This window comes from Lotus japonicus, chromosome 2, assembly GCF_012489685.1.
Source record: "Lotus japonicus ecotype B-129 chromosome 2, LjGifu_v1.2".
Lineage (NCBI taxonomy): Eukaryota > Viridiplantae > Streptophyta > Magnoliopsida > Fabales > Fabaceae > Lotus > Lotus japonicus.
The window spans coordinates 71,209,289-71,230,164 of NC_080042.1; the positions used below are offsets into that span (position 1 = coordinate 71,209,289).

The 20,876-nt window shown below is 38.0% G+C and overlaps 4 protein-coding genes across 5 annotated transcripts; 3 read left to right on the forward strand and 1 right to left on the reverse strand.

The window, feature by feature from the left end:
• Window positions 1-2,323, forward strand: LOC130735631 (GDSL esterase/lipase At3g27950-like). Of its 2 annotated transcripts, XM_057587557.1 has the most exons (5): window positions 64-542; window positions 686-889; window positions 1,246-1,418; window positions 1,500-1,770; window positions 1,853-2,323. In XM_057587557.1, the coding sequence occupies exons 1-5, from the start codon at window positions 278-280 to the stop codon at window positions 2,086-2,088; spliced, it is 1,149 nt and encodes a 382-aa protein (XP_057443540.1). In that variant the 5' UTR covers window positions 64-277; the 3' UTR covers window positions 2,089-2,323. The 2 variants fall into 2 exon arrangements, with proteins under 2 accessions (XP_057443539.1, XP_057443540.1); XM_057587556.1 differs by having other exon boundaries at window positions 1-542; window positions 1,246-1,770.
• Window positions 2,324-3,519: 1,196 nt separating this feature from the next.
• LOC130739226 (protein KINESIN LIGHT CHAIN-RELATED 2) lies at window positions 3,520-6,832 on the reverse strand. Its single transcript, XM_057591476.1, has 3 exons — window positions 6,687-6,832; window positions 4,150-6,131; window positions 3,520-3,977 (listed from the first exon to the last, which is right to left on the reverse strand). The coding sequence occupies exons 2-3, from the start codon at window positions 6,096-6,098 to the stop codon at window positions 3,761-3,763; spliced, it is 2,166 nt and encodes a 721-aa protein (XP_057447459.1). The 5' UTR covers window positions 6,099-6,131; window positions 6,687-6,832; the 3' UTR covers window positions 3,520-3,760.
• Window positions 6,833-14,764: 7,932 nt separating this feature from the next.
• LOC130735632 (2-methylene-furan-3-one reductase-like) lies at window positions 14,765-17,014 on the forward strand. The gene is made up of 3 exons (XM_057587558.1): window positions 14,765-15,636; window positions 16,209-16,368; window positions 16,449-17,014. Exons 1-3 carry the CDS (start codon window positions 15,250-15,252, stop codon window positions 16,712-16,714), a joined length of 813 nt encoding a protein of 270 aa, XP_057443541.1. The 5' UTR covers window positions 14,765-15,249; the 3' UTR covers window positions 16,715-17,014.
• Window positions 17,015-18,671: 1,657 nt separating this feature from the next.
• Window positions 18,672-20,288, forward strand: LOC130736972 (uncharacterized). Its single transcript, XM_057588745.1, has 2 exons — window positions 18,672-19,908; window positions 20,157-20,288. Exons 1-2 carry the CDS (start codon window positions 18,672-18,674, stop codon window positions 20,180-20,182), a joined length of 1,263 nt encoding a protein of 420 aa, XP_057444728.1. The 3' UTR covers window positions 20,183-20,288.
• The last annotated feature ends 588 nt before the right edge of the window (window positions 20,289-20,876 follow it).

Consider the following 20,876-nt stretch of genomic DNA (forward strand, 5'->3'; position numbering starts at 1 on the left):
AAATTATCTCTCCTCATAATTCGAATCCTGACCCTTCACCGCAATCACCCTTAGCTCGAAAAATAATTACCTATAATTTGAGTCATGCATGCCAGATAGGCAGAAACTGTATTGTCCGCGTATATAATAAACCTCAAATGCTGTAACGTTCAATGCCTCACTGGAGTCTGAGGAGTGAGGAAACCACTTCATTGATCTTTGTCCTGTGTCAAAGCAGAGGATCACTTGTGTGAGAGAAAATTTCTGACTAAAACATACAGTAACTGTTACCTCAACCATGAATTCAAGGACACTGATTCATGCACTTTGGTGTTTTGCTCTATGTGTGGCATGCACATTCATTCAAATCCCAAGTGGAAATGGCTCATACTCTTCTTCTAGCAAGTGCAGCTATCCAGCAGTTTACAACTTTGGGGACTCAAATTCAGACACTGGAGTTGTATATGCAGCATTTGCAGGGTTGCAGTCTCCCGGTGGCATAAGCTTCTTTGGAAACCTCTCAGGAAGAGCCTCTGATGGCCGTCTCATTATAGATTTTATCAGTAAGCACACAATCATCTTTACTCACATCCACAGATAAAAAAATATTGAACTCTTTTTCAAATCCTTAATGGGGTTTTTTCTGATCCTAATGGGCACTCACTCATTTCTTATGTGTGTCTTTTTTTGTGTGGAACATGTGCAGCTGAAGAATTGGAGATTCCATATCTCAGTGCATATTTGAACTCTATTGGGTCCAATTACAGGCATGGTGCAAACTTTGCAGCTGGAGGCGCGTCTATTCGTCCTGTTTATGGTTTTAGTCCATTCTACCTTGGGATGCAAGTGGCTCAGTTCATACAGCTCCAGTCACACATTGAGAATCTCCTCAATCAGTTCTCTAGCAACAGTTAGCTTCTCTTCCCCTCTTCACTTCCTTTCATTTTTATGCCTTTTTGTTAGTTTGCTAGTACTCAGAATCAGGATTTTAAATTGCGGCACTTAACCACAATTGCGGCCGCAACGTAAACCATTTTGAAGCCTCGCGTTGGCATTGCCACTGGAATTGTGGCTGCAATAACCCACATTTGTTTGAAATTTCACAACTTTGCAGCAACCGCGACCGCAATTTAAAACCCTGCTCATAATTTAATAAAGAGCTGCAATCTATAGCATATCTGAGACATGAAAAAGTAGTAAATGGTGTTTCCTTTTTTTTTTTGCTGATAAGTGATGATAGTGAAACCTGAACCTGTGATATTCCAGGGACAGAACCACCTTTTAAGAGTTATCTTCCCAGGCCTGAGGACTTCTCTAAGGCCCTTTACACCATTGATATTGGACAGAATGATCTTGGCTTTGGTCTAATGCACACTTCAGAGGAAGAGGTTCTAAGGTCAATTCCTGAGATGATGAGAAATTTCACCTACGATGTGCAGGTAAGTAACCCCAAAAGCCTTGTTGACATGATCAGATTGCGATTTGGATATGGAACTAACATTGTTATGGATAAATTTCAGGTGCTATACGATGTAGGGGCAAGAGTTTTCTGGATTCACAACACTGGTCCTATTGGATGCTTGCCCACCAGTAGCATTTTCTATGAGCCCAAGAAAGGTAACTTGGATGCCAATGGCTGTGTGATACCTCATAACAAGATCGCTCAGGAATTCAACAGACAGCTCAAGGACCAAGTTTTTCAGCTAAGGAGGAATCTCCCAAAAGCAAAATTCACATATGTTGATGTGTACACTGCCAAATATGAACTAATCAGCAATGCAAGCAAGCAAGGTTATCTTAGAGTGGAATGCAATCTTTAGGCTATCTTCAAACTAGCCAGTGAGGACTAACTTCTATGCTTGATTTGTGGCAGGTTTTGTGAATCCATTGGAGGTCTGCTGTGGCAGTTACTATGGTTACCGCATAGATTGTGGGAAGAAAGCAGTAGTAAATGGAACAGTTTATGGCAATCCATGCAAAAATCCTTCACAACATATTAGCTGGGATGGAGTACACTACACCCAAGCAGCAAACAAGTGGGTTGCTAAACACATTCGCGATGGCTCCTTATCTGACCCACCAGTTCCAATTGGGCAGGCATGTCTCTGAGCATAATCATATTGCTATGCTATTAGCTAAGCACTTAATATAAGAAATAGTACAAAGTATTATGTAAATTATCAAGTTGTTATTTCAATGAAGAAGCAATCTGTGTTAAGAGTTGGGAAGATGTGCACATGATTAGGAGCATATATATCATAATTTATGTTCTTGTGTGTAAAAGCAAATATAAAAGGGAAAGGGGGAATGTAATATATCCTCTCTTTTTTTGTTTTTCTTTTGATTTATGATGTCACTTACAACAACTCCTTGTCATATTCATGCTTGTCACGTTCATAAGATCATTGACAATATAGCAAGGAAACTTGGTAAAATATATGTAGGGATGGCAATGGGTCCGAGACCCAGTGGGTACCCGCAAAAAATATCCACAATGGGTAAGGTAAAAATCCGCTATATGGGTATGGGGCTGAATATGGGTAATTACCCGCAAAATTGAGTGGGTACGGGTGCGGGTATGGGTACTATGGTACCCACCCCGCCCCATACCCGCACACATTATATACATATAAAATATATATATGTATATTAATAAAACCTATATGCCGTATAGAGCTTGGACACCCTTTTGTATGACTACCCTGTTTCTTTATATTGTTTTACTTGGTAAAACTAGAAAACTTAATAAACTTATGTTCTTTTTCTAGTTAGTACTGTATCTGTTTTATGTTGGGACCTCTTTAATATATAATAATATATCCTCTTTGATTCTCAAAATGATTCTTAAAAAAACTACAATTTTTATCTTTTTCTTATGTTGTAGTTTCTATTGGTATTACTGGACCAAAGCAATATTTAGATTTTAAAGATAAGCGACTGCAATCTTTTGGGGAATCTGATTCTGATGATGAGGTAAATATGATATAATTTTTTAAAATTTGTTCATGTATATTGACTTTGCAATATAAAACTAATTTGACTTAATTTATTATTTTTAACTGGTTTTGGAGAGCAGCAGCACAGTCCATACAAGTTAAATCTATTTGAAGACCGATTAGTGTTTTATTAAGTTATATTTTGAGACTAAGGTGTTGAATTTATACTTAATGTATTTGGATGATGTTTTATATTTTTAATTAATGTGTTTCCATTTTATAATAGCAATCATATATTTTTTTCATTGAAAATGCAAATACGGAAAATTATATTTTATTTAAGCAAATTGCGGGTATTGGGTACGGGTACGGGCATATATGTACCCATAGGATACGGGGATGGGCACTGAAGTTGTTACCCACGCGGGTATGGGACGGGTACGGGTAAGTTTTTAAAACGCGGGTATGGGGATGAGTACTATAGTACCCTACCCAAATCCTGCCCATTGCCATCCCTAAATATATGGTTGCATCTCAACATGGTTAGAAACAACTGAGCTTTCAGTTTGGTGTACAAGCAGAGAAAATTAAGTTTCAACATTCATTTGTGTACATGAAAACTGAATTTCCACCATTTATAAATTCAATTATACAAAGAAGAGTATTAAAACAGAACTTTCCTGTGAGCTATAGAAAATAGATAAACAAAGTAAATTCTGTGAGCATTCTTATCCAGTGAACAATTGGATGTGGAGCCTATTTCCACCACTTTGTTATTGTTTTCAAACAATGATCAAAATAAGCAAACCAGTTAATCTCATTGTGTTTTATATACATCTACAGCTTTATAGGACCTTAATGCTATTGTTTTTTATAAGCCGAGAATTGGCATCAAGGAGAGTTTCCAATGATCTTTTCGATTTCCTATTCCGACCCCTGCCTGCTTCTTTCAGCAATTCTGCCAATCTACGTTTCTCGTCATCCACATCGGGGTTCGCTGTTCCGAGCTTCTCTTCTCTCATTCCAACCACAAATTCCAAAATCTCAATGGCATCATCCACTCTGCAAAATTATCACAAGAAATATCAGCAATTAAAATCTGAAATTTCCAAGTATTCTTATACTGCATAAAGTTGTAAACAAAAGAGATGAAGAAAGTAGCACTCATAAATACCATAATTATAAGCCAGAACAATAAGGACTACGGAGAGTTAGTCATCAATGAAAATATTACCTTCCCATTGCATCATAGGTTCCTGCTAGATTGCTATAAACCCCTAAGGTGTCTGGGTGATATTGACCATACTCTTTCTCCAATATAGTCCTGGCCTCTTCAAACAAATCTGCTGCTTCATTTATAGCATAACGTTGCACACATGCAAGACCCATTTGGTTCAAAGCAATCCCAAACAAAGCAGATTTTTTCTCTCCACTGGCACGAAACTTGGCAACGGCGCTTTTGAAGATGTTGTAAGAATCAGAATAGTTCCCTAGCATGTAATACATAACCCCCATTTGTGCCTCAATCCCTGCAATAGTACTTTGTTGACCAGGAGCATGGCCATATATCTTCAAGGCCTTTTTGAGTAACTTCAACCCCTTCTCCAAATCATTCATGGATTGATAGATAGCAGCAACATCTATTAAACCATTAGCAATCTCTTCTGGGGGGATTCCTGGTTTGCTCTTTCCGAAAATTCTGAGTGCATTCTCACAGTAGGATTTTGAATCCTTGAATTTTCCTATTTTGTTGTACAAATCAGCTAACCTTACATAGACTGAAGCAACATTTGGATGGTTCTCTCCTTTGGTTGATTTGAACACAGTGAGTGCTTTCTGATAAGAGAACACCGCCTCATCGTAGCGTGCCAATGCTAGATAGGCATCACCTATGCTGGAATCAACTGAAGCCACATCTTGTTCTTGGCCATTTGCTGACATGGCCATGCTTGCCAGAACGTAGTGCTCTAATGCAGCTTCATAATCACCCTTTGAGTCATAGATAAGCCCCATTAGTCTCCTATCTGCAGATTCTTCAACAGAAGCAGAAGATCCATTTCCATTTCCCCTGTGAATTTCAAGAGCCATCTGACACAGCCTCTCAGCCTCGTCAAATTGCAGAGCCTGAACATGAGCCTCAGCCACATACCGACACGTCTCGCCAAATCTCGGGTCAGTTTCCCCCAAGACCTGCCCTTGAATCTCAAGTCCTGCTGTGTAAAACAGTATAGAATTCTCAATGTTCCCCATCATTGCATAAGTATCACCCAACTGCATGCATCCTGCAAACTTGGCCAATGCATGATCTTGGCCATCCTCTAACACAGGAATATCAATGGAGCGCTCAAGAATGGGAATAGCCTCATTATATTGTCCTAAATTACAGTAAATTGTTGCCAAGACATGCAGACACATGACCAATTCTAAACTGGGTTTCCCATCTGCACACATCTCAAATGATTTCAGAGCTCTAAGAGCCAAATCAAGAGCTTTCTGTGGATTCTCACCTGAAGAGATCATATCTCTTGTTTGCTTGAGCAAAAATGGTCCCAAATCTGGATTATCTAACCCAGTGGCAATACGTTCCTCAATGATCCCCCTCAAAGCAAGGCTCCTATGCTTCCTCATAGGGTAAAGACTTCCTTTTCTGCTGCTCCTTTCACTCCTCTTGTCAGTTGATGGTCTCTCACGCAAATTTCTGCTTTTGGGGGTTGACTTGGCTGATCCTTCAATGATCCTTGAGCTTGGTGAATGTGATTGGTTATTATCCTTCTTTGTAGCTTCCTTGCCACATGACACAATATCTTTCTCAGCAGCATTGCCGTTGGACTCTTCTTTATTCTCTGTAACCACCTCCTTTGTAATCTCCAAGATACCTCCAACAAGATGGCCCAATTCTGAATCAATTCTTGACTCTTCACCATATGAGTAAAAGCTAGCCCTGGAGGGTGATTGATCAGAGCTTCGCATTTCACACACATTGTAATACAATTGCTCAATTGAGGTATCCACCACACCATCAATAGCCAAATCAATTGAGTCACTACTCTGAATGCTTCTTGGACTCAGTGTACTCCTTGGAGATGCTTGTTGATTGAAGTTATCCTTATGGGGTGTATAACTCCCACTAGGCCCCTCTCCTGCAATATTCATGTTCAACTCATCCATAGCTCTCTCAGGCATTGAATCAAACAGTATATATATTCAATTGTTCACCTAAAATTAGAGGAAAAGAAAACCTGTCAAATTCTTCAAACTAGGAAAAAACAAAAACAAACCCTGCAGAAGAATTGAGAACACAGTATATATTAATGATTTGGGTCTCATTCTCAATCACAAAAACAATAGCTACCTACTTTCACTGTGCAGCAGAGACAAGCCTCAAATCCATTGATGACTTAACAGGTGTTATGTAAATTTCATTGAAAACCAATAAAAATTTATCAAAGAAGAAACAAAAAGTAAAAGGGAAATGAATCAAACTTTATAATCCAACACAGCAATCCCAAAAAAAGAAAAAGAGAAACCAAAAGTAGCTAAAAATATTCCATCTGTTTAATTGCTTGAAACTGGTTCTTCCCTGATGCTTCTTCTAATGTGCAACACAACATAACACAACAAGGATATATAATAGCAATCAAAAATTCGTTTATGGCAATAAAAATGCAGTAACTCATTGATAACAGGTACAAAACAGGTGTGTTTAAATGCATTAAAGATAGGAACTGAAACTGAAGTAAAATAAAACTAGGAGACAATGAATGGGGTTACCTTGGTTTAGTACTTTCAGAAGAACAAAATCAAAAACTTTGCCAAGGTTGTTGTTGTTGTTCTGTTTTGTAAGGGTGTTGTTATGTACAGATGAATAGATATGAGGGACAATATAGCTGTAGCATTTGTATAGGTATGCATTTATATATATACACAGACATGTGGGGTGTGCAAGAAGACTAGTTCATGGCATGTGATGGGGGTTTTGGAGAAATGTGGAGGGCAGAATGGGAAAGTGAAATGGAATTATTGATATTTTCTAGATAATGTGCATGTGTGAGAGTTGTGCTTGCAGCATGGAGTTGGAATGTTGAAGCAAAACCAGGAAGGTGACCTCTCTCCTACTCTTTCTTTTTCACTTCAACTTCAACTCACATATCATTCTCTATCTTTCCAAAAAAAAAAAAACACCTTTATCAATTCCATATTTTTTAATTAATAATTGAGTGCATAATTAGAAAATTTTGTTGATTATGAAGTCTAAAAATTAATTATGGGAAGAGTAGCTTCTTGCTGACATAGTTGATTCAAAACAATAAGAAATTGATTTAAACCTCTTTTCTGATGAGAAAACGAGTTTTTAACCTAAGATTTTAATATACTGTTCCAATATTATTATGGATGTTACTCCAGTACTATTCAAAATGGTTAAATATTATTCAGCTCATTGTTTTGAATATACAATACACTTAAAAACTTTAATAGTTTATTATAGAGGAAACCATATTAAAACAAGGTGAAAAGTTAAATGGGTACCATCGAAATCACTTATTTTTATGTACAAAATTCAAGTAAAAAAATGTGCAAGTATTAACTTACTTATCTCAAATATTATTTATCTACTCGGAATGAAGTTAACCTTATTGAGTGAGTTAGATGAACCTTTTCTTTGATGGAAATACGAAATCAATTAATTATAAGATAGAGGTTAAGAATTTAGTAAGTCCTCGTGAAGAGGTTATGAGGAATCTCCTCAATTCAGAAGAATTAAGAATAGAGAAAGTCTTAGTTTTGTTTTTTAAATTTAGTTTCATTCAAATTAAGAAGAAGTCATGAAGGCGAGAACATCATCCTGGATGAGAAAGTCTTAGTTAGACCAACAACAACATAATTGTCACTCCTAAGTCCTAATAGTTAAATAATTAAAAACTGTATAAAAGAAAAAAAAAATCAAAAGAAAATCCAGAAATAGTTTAATTAGCAGCATCCAAAGTCAAAAGAAAAAATAAAATTTTAAGTATATTTTTGGGTTACATAAATTTTTGCAGTTGAGATGTAAGAATTCATAGGGTGGCGGGATTAACGGCTTTTTGACGCCAAAAGACAGTGGACATGGTAAGATCACCGACCGGTTTCTTTGGAGGAGGTGAAAGCTCGAGTAGAAAGTTACCACGTGGCAAGAATTGAGTGCAATGATTGGTTGGTTTCAAAGAATGTGGGCATCCACGTGGACCACATCCAGCTGCTATGAAGCTGGTAACGGGTTAGCAGCACCATGATGGACCCCTCATACCAAGCTGCTGATGTGGGCCGGGCCCGGACCCACTTTCCATAAATTACATATTCTCTTGTGATATAAGTGTGATTCTCTATTTGAAAATGAAGATAAGGGGCAAAAACTAATGTTAATATATTTGGGAGAATTGTTCTGGAAACCATCAAGTAAGGAATAATGTTTACTTAACATACTAATTTCACCTCCACCTTGGGAGATTAGGTAAAAATGAGAGAGAAATGAATGATATGATTTGTGATGTGATAAGAAATGCAGAGAGAGATATCAAGAAAAATAAATGAAAATGAAATAATAAAAGAGAAAGTGAAGTGTGTATGTATCATTACTCCCAACTAAGTGATGAGACAGAGTTCGATTGACAAGTAGATAAGAAATGAAATGAAATGTTGTTTAAAATGGACAAGCCATAAAAACTTTAGGTGCATAAAAACTTTGATATGGTTTTGGAGGGAAAAGGAACTGTTATGACCGGCTCAAATGACCACTTGATTTAGTATTATTTTAGTGGATTAAGAAGAATCTCAATCAAGTGAAAGTCGTGTTTTTCAGTTAATTAAAACGACGAAAATAAAGTCTTAACTCATTTAATTGAAAGGTTAAATTGTTAGAGTGAATAATTCAAGAATACAAAAATAGAGTTGTCATTTAGAAGCTACTTATGATAACTAGACAAATGTTGAACATCTTCCTTGGCAGTCGTATCTAACTCATTAAATACAGGTTTGACAATTTCATGCCTTAGGTTTTCTTCATTTGTCCACATGTTTCTCTTCTTGACTTTGAGGACATTCTCTTTAATCTAAAGATAACTGAGCGTCAGAATGCATTTTGTAAATACATCCTCCGTCGTGGATCTTCAGTACCAACATGCACCACCAAATCTTAAATAGAGGTTCAACCCTTTGATTTTCTGGAAGAACATGAGGAGATAATGGCAGGAATAAGTTAAAGACATGTTTGATAATAAGACTTTAAGGAGGCTGGCAAATCTATGAATAAAGAGATCATAACTTAGTTATAGACTAACATGTTAAATTATACTAAAATAAATCTCTCAAGAAGTAAACTAACAACATTAAGATTATAGAATTATTGTATGTAGGGATGGAAATAAGTTTTATCATGTTGGATTTACTATAGCCTGAAATCATATTTTAAAGTAAAGATTTTTTTTTCTTATTGTAGTTAGGGGTGGAAATAGGCCAGCCGGCTCGTCAGGGGCCTATGACTCGGCTCGTCTGAGGCTCGGCCCGGCCTGGCTCGTTTATTAAAAAGGTCAGGCTTAGGCTTTTTAAAAGGTCTATTTAACTAAAAAGGTCAGGCCCAAACAATTTAAAAAACCTATTTAGCCTGATAGGCCGGCCTACTTATATATTGTTTTTATTAATAATATAAATAAATATAATTTAATTATATATAATATAATTTTTTTTAAACTGATGTATACTTTAGTATAAAAGAAAACCCTAAGTCTCTACCCTAACCTAGATTAGAAACGTTCCAAACATATTCAGCATAACACATCCTCAACCACACAGGACGCAGGCTGCAGCCAGCCGCCACTACCGATCTACCGCTGCCAAGTCCACCTCTCCTCCAATGATATAGGTTTGGTTTTTGAAATACAATGATACAGGTTTTTTTATTTGAAAAGAAAGTGCAATGATATATAAAAGGCTTATTAGCCCGCAAGCCTAATGACCTTCTTTTGATAAAATTGTCTGTTAAATAGGTTTTTAAGAAGGCTTGTAGGCCAGGCCAGGCCCTAGAAAAGGCCAGGCCAAGCCATAAAATTTGGCCTATTGATAGGCCACAGGCCAGGCTTGGGCCACGAAAAAAAAATGCAGGCCAGGCCTAGGCCACGCAAAGCTTGGCTCGGCTCGGCCTATTTCCACCCTAATTGTAGTTGTTTAGAAGTTCATCTCGAAATCTTGGGACAAAGGACCTAAATCGTAATATTAATTTACTGCATGCTCTCTGAACTTCTCATCAAAACCCAAACATAACAGCTTCTTGTCTCAATTATAGAAAGCCAGAGACCAATTTCAATTCTTATTTCAGTAAATCAATATTGGTTAGGAAAAGATGGAAAAAAATAAAAAATCTCCATATCGAGTCAAAGGAAACAAATCAAGACAAAATCAAATCATTAGTGCTGTTGGGGAAACAAGAACTTAATTTGTGACCTGGACTTCAAGACAAACTTGACATTATTTCTTTTTCATTTTCCCCTTAATCATATTATACACACACGAAGGAAACTCTCCACGTACTAGTGGTTAACTAGGAAAAATTAGTAATTAGTAGGTGAGCAAGAATATCCCAGGCTAATTAAGGTAGAACTTCAATTAATTAAGTAGCCTCATTTGCTTTATGGCACAAATATTAATGTTAATTGAAGTTTGCTATGAGACTAATGAAAACACATACTATATACCATACTTGAAAGGAATCTGAAGCAACTTTTTTATATTTAATATTCTCTTTTGATGAGTTGTGATCTTAAAGAAATATAAGCAAAGGCTATAAAGAAGGAGACACTATATATCTTCTGCCGGTGAAGTATAATCTTTCATAGGGAAGCAGACAATCCACCAATTCCATGATAGGGAATCTTAAAAAGGATACACCACCCAACAATTTCATTTTTTGTGCATACTAACCTACAACTTATCTTGGATTTAATGGGATGTCTCATCCCTAACCACTAGTCAACAACAATTGCTTTCCCGACTAATTGTTTTGAAAAGAAACTGAACCCGTTTTAATAAAAAGTATATTTAATTTCATTACATTTTTTGGTTTTTATTAGTTTGGGTGATATGTAATTGTGGTTTCTCAAGTTTTTTTTTTATATAGTAATGTCAATGTCTTTCTTTTTAAGTTAAGAAAATATTATTTTTCTTCTAAAAACTCCCGCCAGATCTTATTTTTTATTCAAATGTTTAGGTGAATAGATTTGATAAAAAAAAAACAATTTTAGAGGTTTAAAATAAGAAATTTAGCAAAAAATTGATAAAATTGAATTTTATAGGACGTGAGATCAATGTTTATTAGAATTAGGAAGATCTAACTCAACTCAAAAGTTAGCTCAAGAGTACGTTAGGGTTGCTCTACTCTTTAAAAACACTTGTTTGACCATAGCTCTAGTTAATGTGAGACTTCTAACACACCCTTGCACGCTCAGGACTGAACATCTGGAGCGTGAAATGAACATCAATGAGTGACCCAAATATGAGAGGTCTCCACAACAAATGAATCTTGGATAAACTCTGATATCATATTAGAATTATGGAGGCTTAACTCAATTCAAAAGTTAGATCAAGAGTTGAGGGTTGCTCTGCTATTTATAAACATTTGTTTGATCATATCTCTAGTTAATGAGGGACTACTAACACAATGTTTGAAGAGAGTGAAAAGTTGATTTTTTTATGAAAATTTAATTAATACTTTTTTCGGTTGGTAAAACTTTAATCAATAGAAAGTTTAAAATGATTTGGTCGATTCAATTTATCAAGATTTTGAGTGTGGCAGATTAATAAAAGGGAAGACTGTCATTGTTTGGCTATAATTATAATGGAATGTCTTATTTTTCTTGTTGGTTTATGCTGCAGAATTTGGTATGTAGTCGTTATTTTGTTCTATAGTTGTGTCTGCGCTAAATTTACTAGTTCTTATACTCTATTCAGTTTTGTAGCTTTTTATATTGGATTGAAATAACTCTTGTACTTCTTATTCAACACATTTTTAGCTTATAAAAAAGTTTGAGTTAAAACAATATGAGAATTCCGAGTTTTAAGTTGAAGAAAAGTGATAAATTAACTTAAATTGTGACAAAAAAATTGTGCGCTATGCTTGTAGCGCGATGCGAAAGAAAGGCTGAACGATTTCACATATCTTGGGTCCTATGTTTGACTAGGGAACGAGTTATCAATAGATAATTTTTTTTTGATGTTCATACATCGTAGAAGTGATAGACATCAAACTGAGCGGCGCATCCTTAACCCAAATAAAATCCACAATAAAAGGCTAATTTGACCATATTGTCTACTGCCAAATTACTCTCTTTATGAACATGCATCAAATCAAAAGACAATCAGGTGTCACTCTGGCCAAATAGGATGAACTAGTGCGATAGTGTTTCTAAGAATTAAAGATAACCAAATTGCCTCGAAGTGGACATGCTGGAAACCATGGTCCAAAGCCACATGAATATCCCACTGGACTGGAGTGCAATAGCTTTTGACATTGCAATGTCGAGGGAACCGGTGATGAATCCATGAAATTATAAACTAAATTTGGGGCAATATAATACAAATACATATAGATTTGGATCCTCTAGGGTTAGGAAACCAACTACAAAGGCCCATGATCCCATAAACTTATAGTATTAAAAATATAATATACTATTAATAAAAGTATATATGAATATACATATAGTTAAGCTCACCATTTTGTTATTGTTATTGACTAAAAAGTCAGACTATTTTAAAAAAAATGAACACCAAAATATGATATCTTAAAAATTAGGCGCCAAAACTAAATGTTAAAATTTCTAAAATTAATATAATTTTACTAATGAAATTAATTAATAACTTTCTAAGCAAAAAAAATTGTAACTGTATATAAAGATATGAATTAGAGCCTTCCTCTTGTATATATATGAATAAGAAATTGGATGTAGTTATAGAAAAGAGAAATGATCAATTTTTTTTAAAGCAAAAGAGAAATGATCTATAAAAGAAATAAAATGTAAGATTGATAGAAATAAAAAAATTAGATTAAAAGAAATAAATTTGTTACTTAAGAGAATGATAATGTGATTAGACACTAAGCATTTTTTATAAGAGCCAATAAATATTTTCATACTAAGTCAAAAGATTATGTAGAATACTTAGGGCTAGGGGGCATTTTTTTCAAGTACTCAGATAAGTTACCTGTTGGAGCATTATTTAGTGCCCTAACCATGTAAATGGATTTGTCTTTGGAGGAAACCCCATCCTTCTGTGCACCAGTAATTGTACTATTGCTCGGAAAATCATGAACCACCAATCCATAGCCAATGGAACTCGTGATAGATGTCGCCCAGCAAAGAGCTTGTTCGATTGACAACATACGACCCTCGAACAACCACAAGTTCTACGACCCCAAATTACCAAAAGCAGCGTGATGAATAAAACTTATTAATCATACCTTCAATTTCCGAACAAATAAAAACCGAAAGAGCAAAACAACTCATTACATATGATAGGTTTAAATTGCTTAATTTTCTCTGGTCTGTCTACCCTAATTAGGAATAAAGACAATTTTCATTCACGGGAGAAATTGTACTATGATTAATAAAGCAGCTCTGAACACGTTCCACAACATTTACCAATAATAGTACTAGTAGTACCTCACTGTAGGGATGGCAATGGGTCGGGTAGGGTGCGGGTTTTGCCAAACCCAAACCCAAACCCGAAATCAAAAATCCACACCCGCACCCGCACCCGAACCCGAAATGGGTGGTGAACTTAAACCCACACCCGAACCCATTGGGTTTCGGGTTCACCCGACCCGTACCCACACCCGCACACAACCTCAAACAAACAGTTGAACTCGGAAACCCGACCTGAAAAAGACTGTGAAGAGAGCTATATTATGTAATGTAACATTGTAATTGTCATGTTACTGTTAAATTAATATGCAAGATGCTGCATATATTGTACTGCACAAGCAAAATACTTAGGTTTCACTTATACAGATCCGGGTTCGGGTAGGGTTCGGGTGCGGGTTTGGCCAAACCCAAACCCGAACCCGAAAGTGATCGGGTAAAACCCGAACCCGAACCCATTTAACTCGGGTTTTCACCCAAGAAATCGGGTCGGGTCGGGTCGGGTGCCCATGGGTTCGGGCTTCTCTGCCATCCCTACCTCACTGAGGCTGAAAGAACGACTGCATGCCATCAAGTCCACGTGCTTTAATGGGCCCATAGCAAAAACAACCTTAACCTTCCACAAAAAATATAAGAATACATTTTAATAGGGTTAAATATCTTCTTCTCTCTAACTTATACATTCTAATCTAAAATAGTTTTATAAAATAAAATCTAGTTTTTAATCCTGAAAAAATTTGCTTTTGATTGTGATTGAATATAGTTCTCATAACGTTATAAAATATTTGTTACCTAATCACCAGCTCATAGAACAATCCCTTAACAAATATACGTGTAATTTTTATATCAGTTTTAGTGCTTCAAAAATCTCTTTAATCAAATTTAGTCGTTCTCCATTTTCTCTTTTTCCTCTTCCTCTTTCACCCCGTTGCATATACCGATGATTTTTTTTTCTTTCTAATTTCAGTTAACGTTTTCGTGGAGGGTGATATAAACTCGTTAATAGAACCATCAAGATCTAATAAGTAGAAAGCAAAGGAAAAAGCTATGTTCGATGTACCCAAGGATCAATCAAGTTACATTGAGGACCTACCAATTTTGGCCACTTGATGAATTATTGTTAGCCACTTTGAAATGAAATGTGAAATGGCTTTTGTTGTTGAATAAGAACTTTGCTGCAAAATCATCCGCATGCATGCTCATCTTAGGCCTAAAATCTAGGAGTCTAGAAGAAAGTACAAAAGAAATTTTTAAAAATTACTTCATGCATTGCGTCACAAACATACAAGTGTGCACTATCAATTACCTTTCCTTTCAACTTTGAACTCTCACATATATCCTCTTATACACTTTAATCTATTAACAGGAAGTGATTCATTCATAAATCATGGCAAGCACTCCTTATAGTAATATTCCATCTCAAACAAAAGCTTGGGTCTACTCTCAATATGGAGACATAGAAGAGATTCTCAAGTTTGATCCAAATGTACCTACACCACACCTCAAGTAAGACCAGGTTCTCATCAAGGTTGAGGCTGCAGCCCTTAATCCTGTAGATTCCAAGAGAGCTCTTGGCCATTTCAAGGACATTGACTCTCCTTTACCTGTAACATTCTCTTAACCTTGTTCTTCTACCAAAGTTAGTTTTAAAGGCCATTACATTTTAGCACATTATGTTTCGTTCTTCTTTTCTTTTCATCTTACAATTGTTCAATTTTGTGTTTTGTGTCAAAAAGACTGTTCCGGGGTACGATGTTGCAGGTGTGGTGGTCAAAGTGGGAAGCCAGGTGAAGAAACTAAAGGTGGGGGATGAAGTTTATGGTGATGTTAATGAGATCACTTTGGACCATCCAAAAACTGTTGGTTCTTTGGCAGAGTACACTGCTGCTGAAGAAAAAGTTCTTGCTCACAAACCCTCCAACTTGAGCTTTATTGAAGCTGCTAGCCTCCCCTTAGCAATCATCACTGCTTATCAAGGACTTGAAACAGCTCAGTTTTCTGCTGGCAAATCTATACTTGTTCTGGGAGGTGCTGGAGGAGTTGGATCCCTTGTTATTCAGGTTTGGTAACATCTTCTCATCGCCATTGCAATGTCAAGTCAAGTGCTAACTTATACACATTGTTTAGCCATTTCAGTTTAGCAATTTTAATTGATTATTTTTGTTGTTTTCTTCAAATAACACTAAGTGTCTGTTTAGCTATTTTAATTGTTTGGTTCCTTGTTTGAGAGTCTTAGAATCAGTTCTAATTGACCATAATCACTTTTAGATGGCTATATAGATGCTGACAATCGACTTAGAGAATTTATTACAGCTTCTACCGTGGACATAATCAACTATGGAATTTCATGACTGAATTTCACTACATTACTCTATAGAAATCAATTTTCCCAAGAATGTATCCAACTATAATCCACTTGACTTTCAACTCACCAACTCACTTTTACCAAAATCAATTCTATGTTCTATCCAAAATCAATTTTGACAACGCCAATCAAAACACGCACCAATTCTGGGATCTTTAAGTTCCTCTTCCATTTACACAAACTTTGTTGCATATTTTTTACACAATATATAATATTTTATGTTCTAATGTAGTTAACAATCTTCTATGTGACTGTTTGATGTTATAGCTCGCCAAGCATGTTTTTGAAGCATCAAAGATTGCAGCAACTGCTAGTACTGGCAAACTGGAATTTTTGAGGAAATTGGGAGCAGACTTGCCTATTGACTATACAAAGGAGAATTTTGAAGAAGTTTCAGAAAAGTTTGATGTGGTGTACGATGCAGTAGGTCAGTTATTTTATATGGATTAAACCTTGAGTATATATTACTGTTTAACACTAAACTCAAATACTTGATTCAATATACAGGGCAGAGTGACAGGGCACTGAAAGCTGTTAAAGAAGGGGGCAAGGTTGTGACAATTCTGCCACCTGGAACTCCACCAGCTATCCCCTTCTTACTCACTTCAGATGGGGCAGTGTTGGAGAAACTGCAACCTTACTTGGAGAGTGGCAAGGTGAAGCCAATACTGGATCCTAAGAGCCCCTTTCCATTTTCTCAGACTGTGGAAGCATTTTCCTACCTCAACACTAGCAGGGCTACTGGGGAAGTAGTCATATATCCCATCCCATGAGCATAATCAATTAATAGCATGTTTGGTTATGTTTAGTCAAACGCTAAGACTTGTAGCTTCTAAGTTCTAACTATAAGTGAGTCTAGAGCATTTCACCATGTAACCGAACATGCTATAAGCAAATAAACCTGTGGCCTTAACTTATGCTATTTTGGCTACTTGAAGGAATGTGTGTGTTTGCATGCCTGCATAAATTGTAATAATTAAATCTCTTAGAGATATGCTTGTTTGTTATTTTTTTTTAATAATTACCTTGTGTATCAGTATATGGTTTATCTTCTGGCTACAGAATATGCAATCAATGACATGTTTCGTTGTTCAACAGATTATAAATTGCCTTGTGTATTTAAATTTGTATATTATTGTGTTAGGTTATGTGGGGGGGGGGGGAGGGAAGTTTTATAATCACTAATGAGGAGAAGTAGCTTCTAGGGTTAACATGCTTTAAATTTTAAACTGTGTGTCACCACCAATCTCTACATGGTATAATATTAATATATGTAACTGAATTGTTGTAATTTATCTCCCCCTTTTTTAAGCTTGAAAAAAGAAAACAATCCCTTAAAAAACCAATCAATTTATTTCTGAAAACTTGAGCACTTGCTACTCCGGACATGATAAATTTTCATCATTCATTAACTCATTATCCATCTCACACATACAGACCAAGTGTGCTGCATGAGTTGTGATATTTAAAACAAGACAGTTTGTTTTTTTTACTCTGAATATGTTAGAAGAGAAAGAAAAATAGATACTAGCGATTTATTTGCATCCTAAACATTGGTGCAAAAGTTTTAAATTACTTATCACACTAAGGAGTCTTATCCTAAATGCATAAACTAGGTGAACCTACAAAGGCAAAGACCACGAACGCAAGGAAGGTAAAAGCAACAGATGCATTCACCATAACAGATGCATTCACCATATCTGTTAACCTGGTCCAACCCAATAGCTTCTGTAAAGTGTTAGAAAAACTATGTGTATTTAAAAAGCCCACATTGTCTATGTGATGGAGGTGGTAAAGATCGCAGTAAGGAGTTGATCTTGCGTGCATGAGATTTGTATCGCTCGTTGGCCCAACGCGTCTTTCCAGAGCTCCGAATTCAAGGGAGCTTTGAAATATGGAGCGTTCAATAACTGAAATGAGATCAGTTTTGAACAATGTAGCTGAGCATGAGAAAATGGACATGATGATTGATAGAATAGGATATTATTTATTCTCTTTGTAATTACGCCTGTAATTAGGGTTTAATATTTATTGTTAGTCAACTAGGTAAGTTGTATATATAGGGTATTTCATTATCAATAATACTCACGGAATTGATTTCCTTCATGGTATCATTGAGCAGGTTCAGATCCACTTTTCTGACCTAATTTTTTTTCTAATTTCCTTCTTCTTTCTTTCACCCTTAACTGCTTCCGCCCCTTCACTCCTACCCGCCGCCGCACCACTTCTTCCATTGTGCTGCCGCCGCCGCCCCTTTCTCCAGCCGCTGCGCCCTCCCTCGCGCCGCCGCTCTGCACCACCGCGTGCCTCCTCCCTGCCTCTGCCCGCAGCGCCGTCGTCCCTTGGAGAGCATCTTCACTCTCGCGTTTCTGTCCCTCTTCCAGCGCCTCCGTCACGCCGCCACTCTCTAAGGCCACACCGCTCCGGGATCGCCGCCGCCGACAGCCGTCCTTGCCGCCGCGACCCCTGCCCGTCGCGCCCAAGCCTGCCGCTTCGCCCCTTGCCCGCTGTCTTCTCCTACCCGACAGCTTCAGATCCGGGTCCATCAAACCCGTCTGACCCGTTTTCCAAGCCCCACTTCAGCGAACCGGACCGGCCCAATCCGGTTCGCCCAGACCGGTTCTCCCCAGACCGGTTGCCACCCAAACCTTCAAAAAAAAAAAAAACAAAACAAAACAAAACCCCATAATTTTATTATTATTCCCATCTTCTTTATTTGCAGCAGGCTCAATGGCTGATACTGATTCTACCACGGGTTCTCCAATTGGCGACACCACTATGGTTCCCCCGCCGACGGCGCCGCCGACGTCCTCCCCTGCCAAGTCGGATTTCCATCCGGCCCTTGCTGTCACCAATATCAAAAACAACATTCCTTTTAAACTCGAGATAGACAAGGATCATTATGCTATGTGGGCTGAATTGTTTGAGACTCATGCTCACGCCACTCAGGTGCTCCACCACATCATTCCTCAAGCTGACATGGAGCCTCCTGCGCGCACCGATGCTTCCTATGCTCGGTGGGCCACTCTTGACTCTACCGTCAAACAGTGGATTTATTCCACCATCTCCTTCGACCTTCTCTCCACTGTTATGGAGAAAGGTTCTACTGCTATGGCTACTTGGAACCGTATAGCTTCTATGTTTGAGGACAATCAGAACTCTCGTGCAGTCGCTCTCGACCAGGATTTCATCTCCACTCGCATGGAGGATTTTCCTAATGTTTCAGCCTATTGTCAGCGTCTGAAACATATCTCTGATCAGTTGCGGAATGTTGGTGCCCCAGTCAGTGACCATCGTCTTGTTCTTCAGTTGGTCTCTGGTCTCACTGAGCCCTTTCGTGGTGTTGCCACCCTGATCCGTCAGAGCGAGCCTTTGCCACCTTTCCTCAAGGTCCGCTCCATGTTGATTCTAGAGGAATCTGGTCTCGCCAGGATGTCAGGTCCGGCCTCTCAGACTGCTTTGCACACCTCTGCTTCCCGTCCACAGGCCTCCGTTGACTCCTCTCAGCAGCGCCCCACCTACCGCAGCGATCAGGGCTACTCCAACCATCGTTATGGGTCAGGGCACAATCGCAATTATCAGGGTGGTTCTGGTAAACCTAAGAAGAAAGGTGGCTCCCGTTATCCTGGATCATCTGGCTCCTCTGGTTCCTCTGCTGCATCTCCTCCACCCTGGCGCCCACCACCGCAGGCATCCTGGAATCCCTGGGGTTGGGCTCCTCCCCCTGGTTGGGCTCCTTCCCCTTGGGGCATGCCTCCTTGTCCTTACCCCACATCTCAGTGGTCGCGTCCCATGAGTGCTCCGCAGCAACCCAGCGTTTTAGGTCCGCGTCCTCAGGCCTACACCGCTACTGCTTCTCCAGCACCCACTGATATCGCTGCTGCCATGCACACCATGTCTTTGACTCCTCCAGACACCACGTGGTACATGGACACCGGCGCCTCGTCCCATACTGCGGCATCTCAAGGTACTCTCACGTCTTATTCTAATTTAAGTCATTTAAATCAGAAACTGATAGTTGGTAGTGGTCAGGGCATTCCAATTCAGGGTTCGGGATACACTTTTATTCCTACCTGTCACAAACCTTTAGCACTCAATCATGTCTTGCACACTCCGCGAATTATTAAAAACTTAATTTCTGTGCGACAACTCACTACTGACAATAATGTTTCTGTTTCTTTTGATCCATTTGGATTCTCGGTGTCTGACTTCCAGACGGGGATGCCTCTCCTGAGATGTAACAGCCTCGGCGACCTCTACCCAGTCACTCGTTCCTCTCCCTTTGCTGGTCTTGCTTCTAGTGTCTGGCACAATCGACTTGGTCATCCAGCTTCCTCAGCTTTAAACCATCTTAGGAATACTAAACTTATTTTTTGTGAACCTTCGTGTTCTAGTTCTGTTTGTGATTCTTGTGTTTTAGGCAAACATGTCCGGTTGCCTTTTAGTTCATCTGAAACTATTACTTTGAGACCATTTGATATTTTGCATAGTGATTTATGGACGTCTCCTGTTTTAAGTACTGCTGGTCATCGTTATTACGTTTTGTTTTTGGATGATCACACTGATTTTTTATGGACGTTTCCGATTAGCAAGAAATCTCAGGTTTATGAAATGTTTACTACTCTTGCTACACTTATTAAAACACAATTTTCAGCAAATATTGAATGTCTTCAATGTGATAATGGACGTGAATATGACAATGAATCCTTTCATCGGTATTGTGATGCTAATGGCCTTATTTTTCGCTTCTCTTGCCCTCACACTTCTTCTCAAAACGGCAAAGCAGAACGGAAGATTCGCACCATTAACAACATGATCCGCACCCTCCTCGCTCATTCGTCCGTTCCTCCTTCATTTTGGCATCATGCCCTTCAAATGGCAACGTACCTTCTGAACATTTTGCCCCGCAAGACTCTTCAGAATGATTCTCCTACT

Excerpts from the sequence above, each read along its gene's own strand:
- LOC130735631 (XM_057587556.1), top strand. The coding sequence starts at position 278 with ATGAATTCAAGGACACTGATTCATGCACTTTGGTGTTTTGCTCTATGT. Across the intron at positions 543-685 it reads TCTCATTATAGATTTTATCA|CTGAAGAATTGGAGATTCCA; the intron begins GTAAGCACACAA and ends GAACATGTGCAG. Across the intron at positions 890-1,245 it reads CAATCAGTTCTCTAGCAACA|GGACAGAACCACCTTTTAAG; the intron begins GTTAGCTTCTCT and ends GTGATATTCCAG.
- LOC130739226 (XM_057591476.1), bottom strand. The coding sequence starts at position 6,098 with ATGCCTGAGAGAGCTATGGATGAGTTGAACATGAATATTGCAGGAGAG. Across the intron at positions 3,978-4,149 it reads ACCTATGATGCAATGGGAAG|AGTGGATGATGCCATTGAGA; the intron begins GTAATATTTTCA and ends ATAATTTTGCAG.
- LOC130735632 (XM_057587558.1), top strand. The coding sequence starts at position 15,250 with ATGTTTCGTTCTTCTTTTCTTTTCATCTTACAATTGTTCAATTTTGTG. Across the intron at positions 15,637-16,208 it reads TTGGATCCCTTGTTATTCAG|CTCGCCAAGCATGTTTTTGA; the intron begins GTTTGGTAACAT and ends TTGATGTTATAG. Across the intron at positions 16,369-16,448 it reads TGTGGTGTACGATGCAGTAG|GGCAGAGTGACAGGGCACTG; the intron begins GTCAGTTATTTT and ends TTCAATATACAG.
- LOC130736972 (XM_057588745.1), top strand. The coding sequence starts at position 18,672 with ATGGCTGATACTGATTCTACCACGGGTTCTCCAATTGGCGACACCACT. Across the intron at positions 19,909-20,156 it reads CCATACTGCGGCATCTCAAG|ACGGGGATGCCTCTCCTGAG; the intron begins GTACTCTCACGT and ends TCTGACTTCCAG.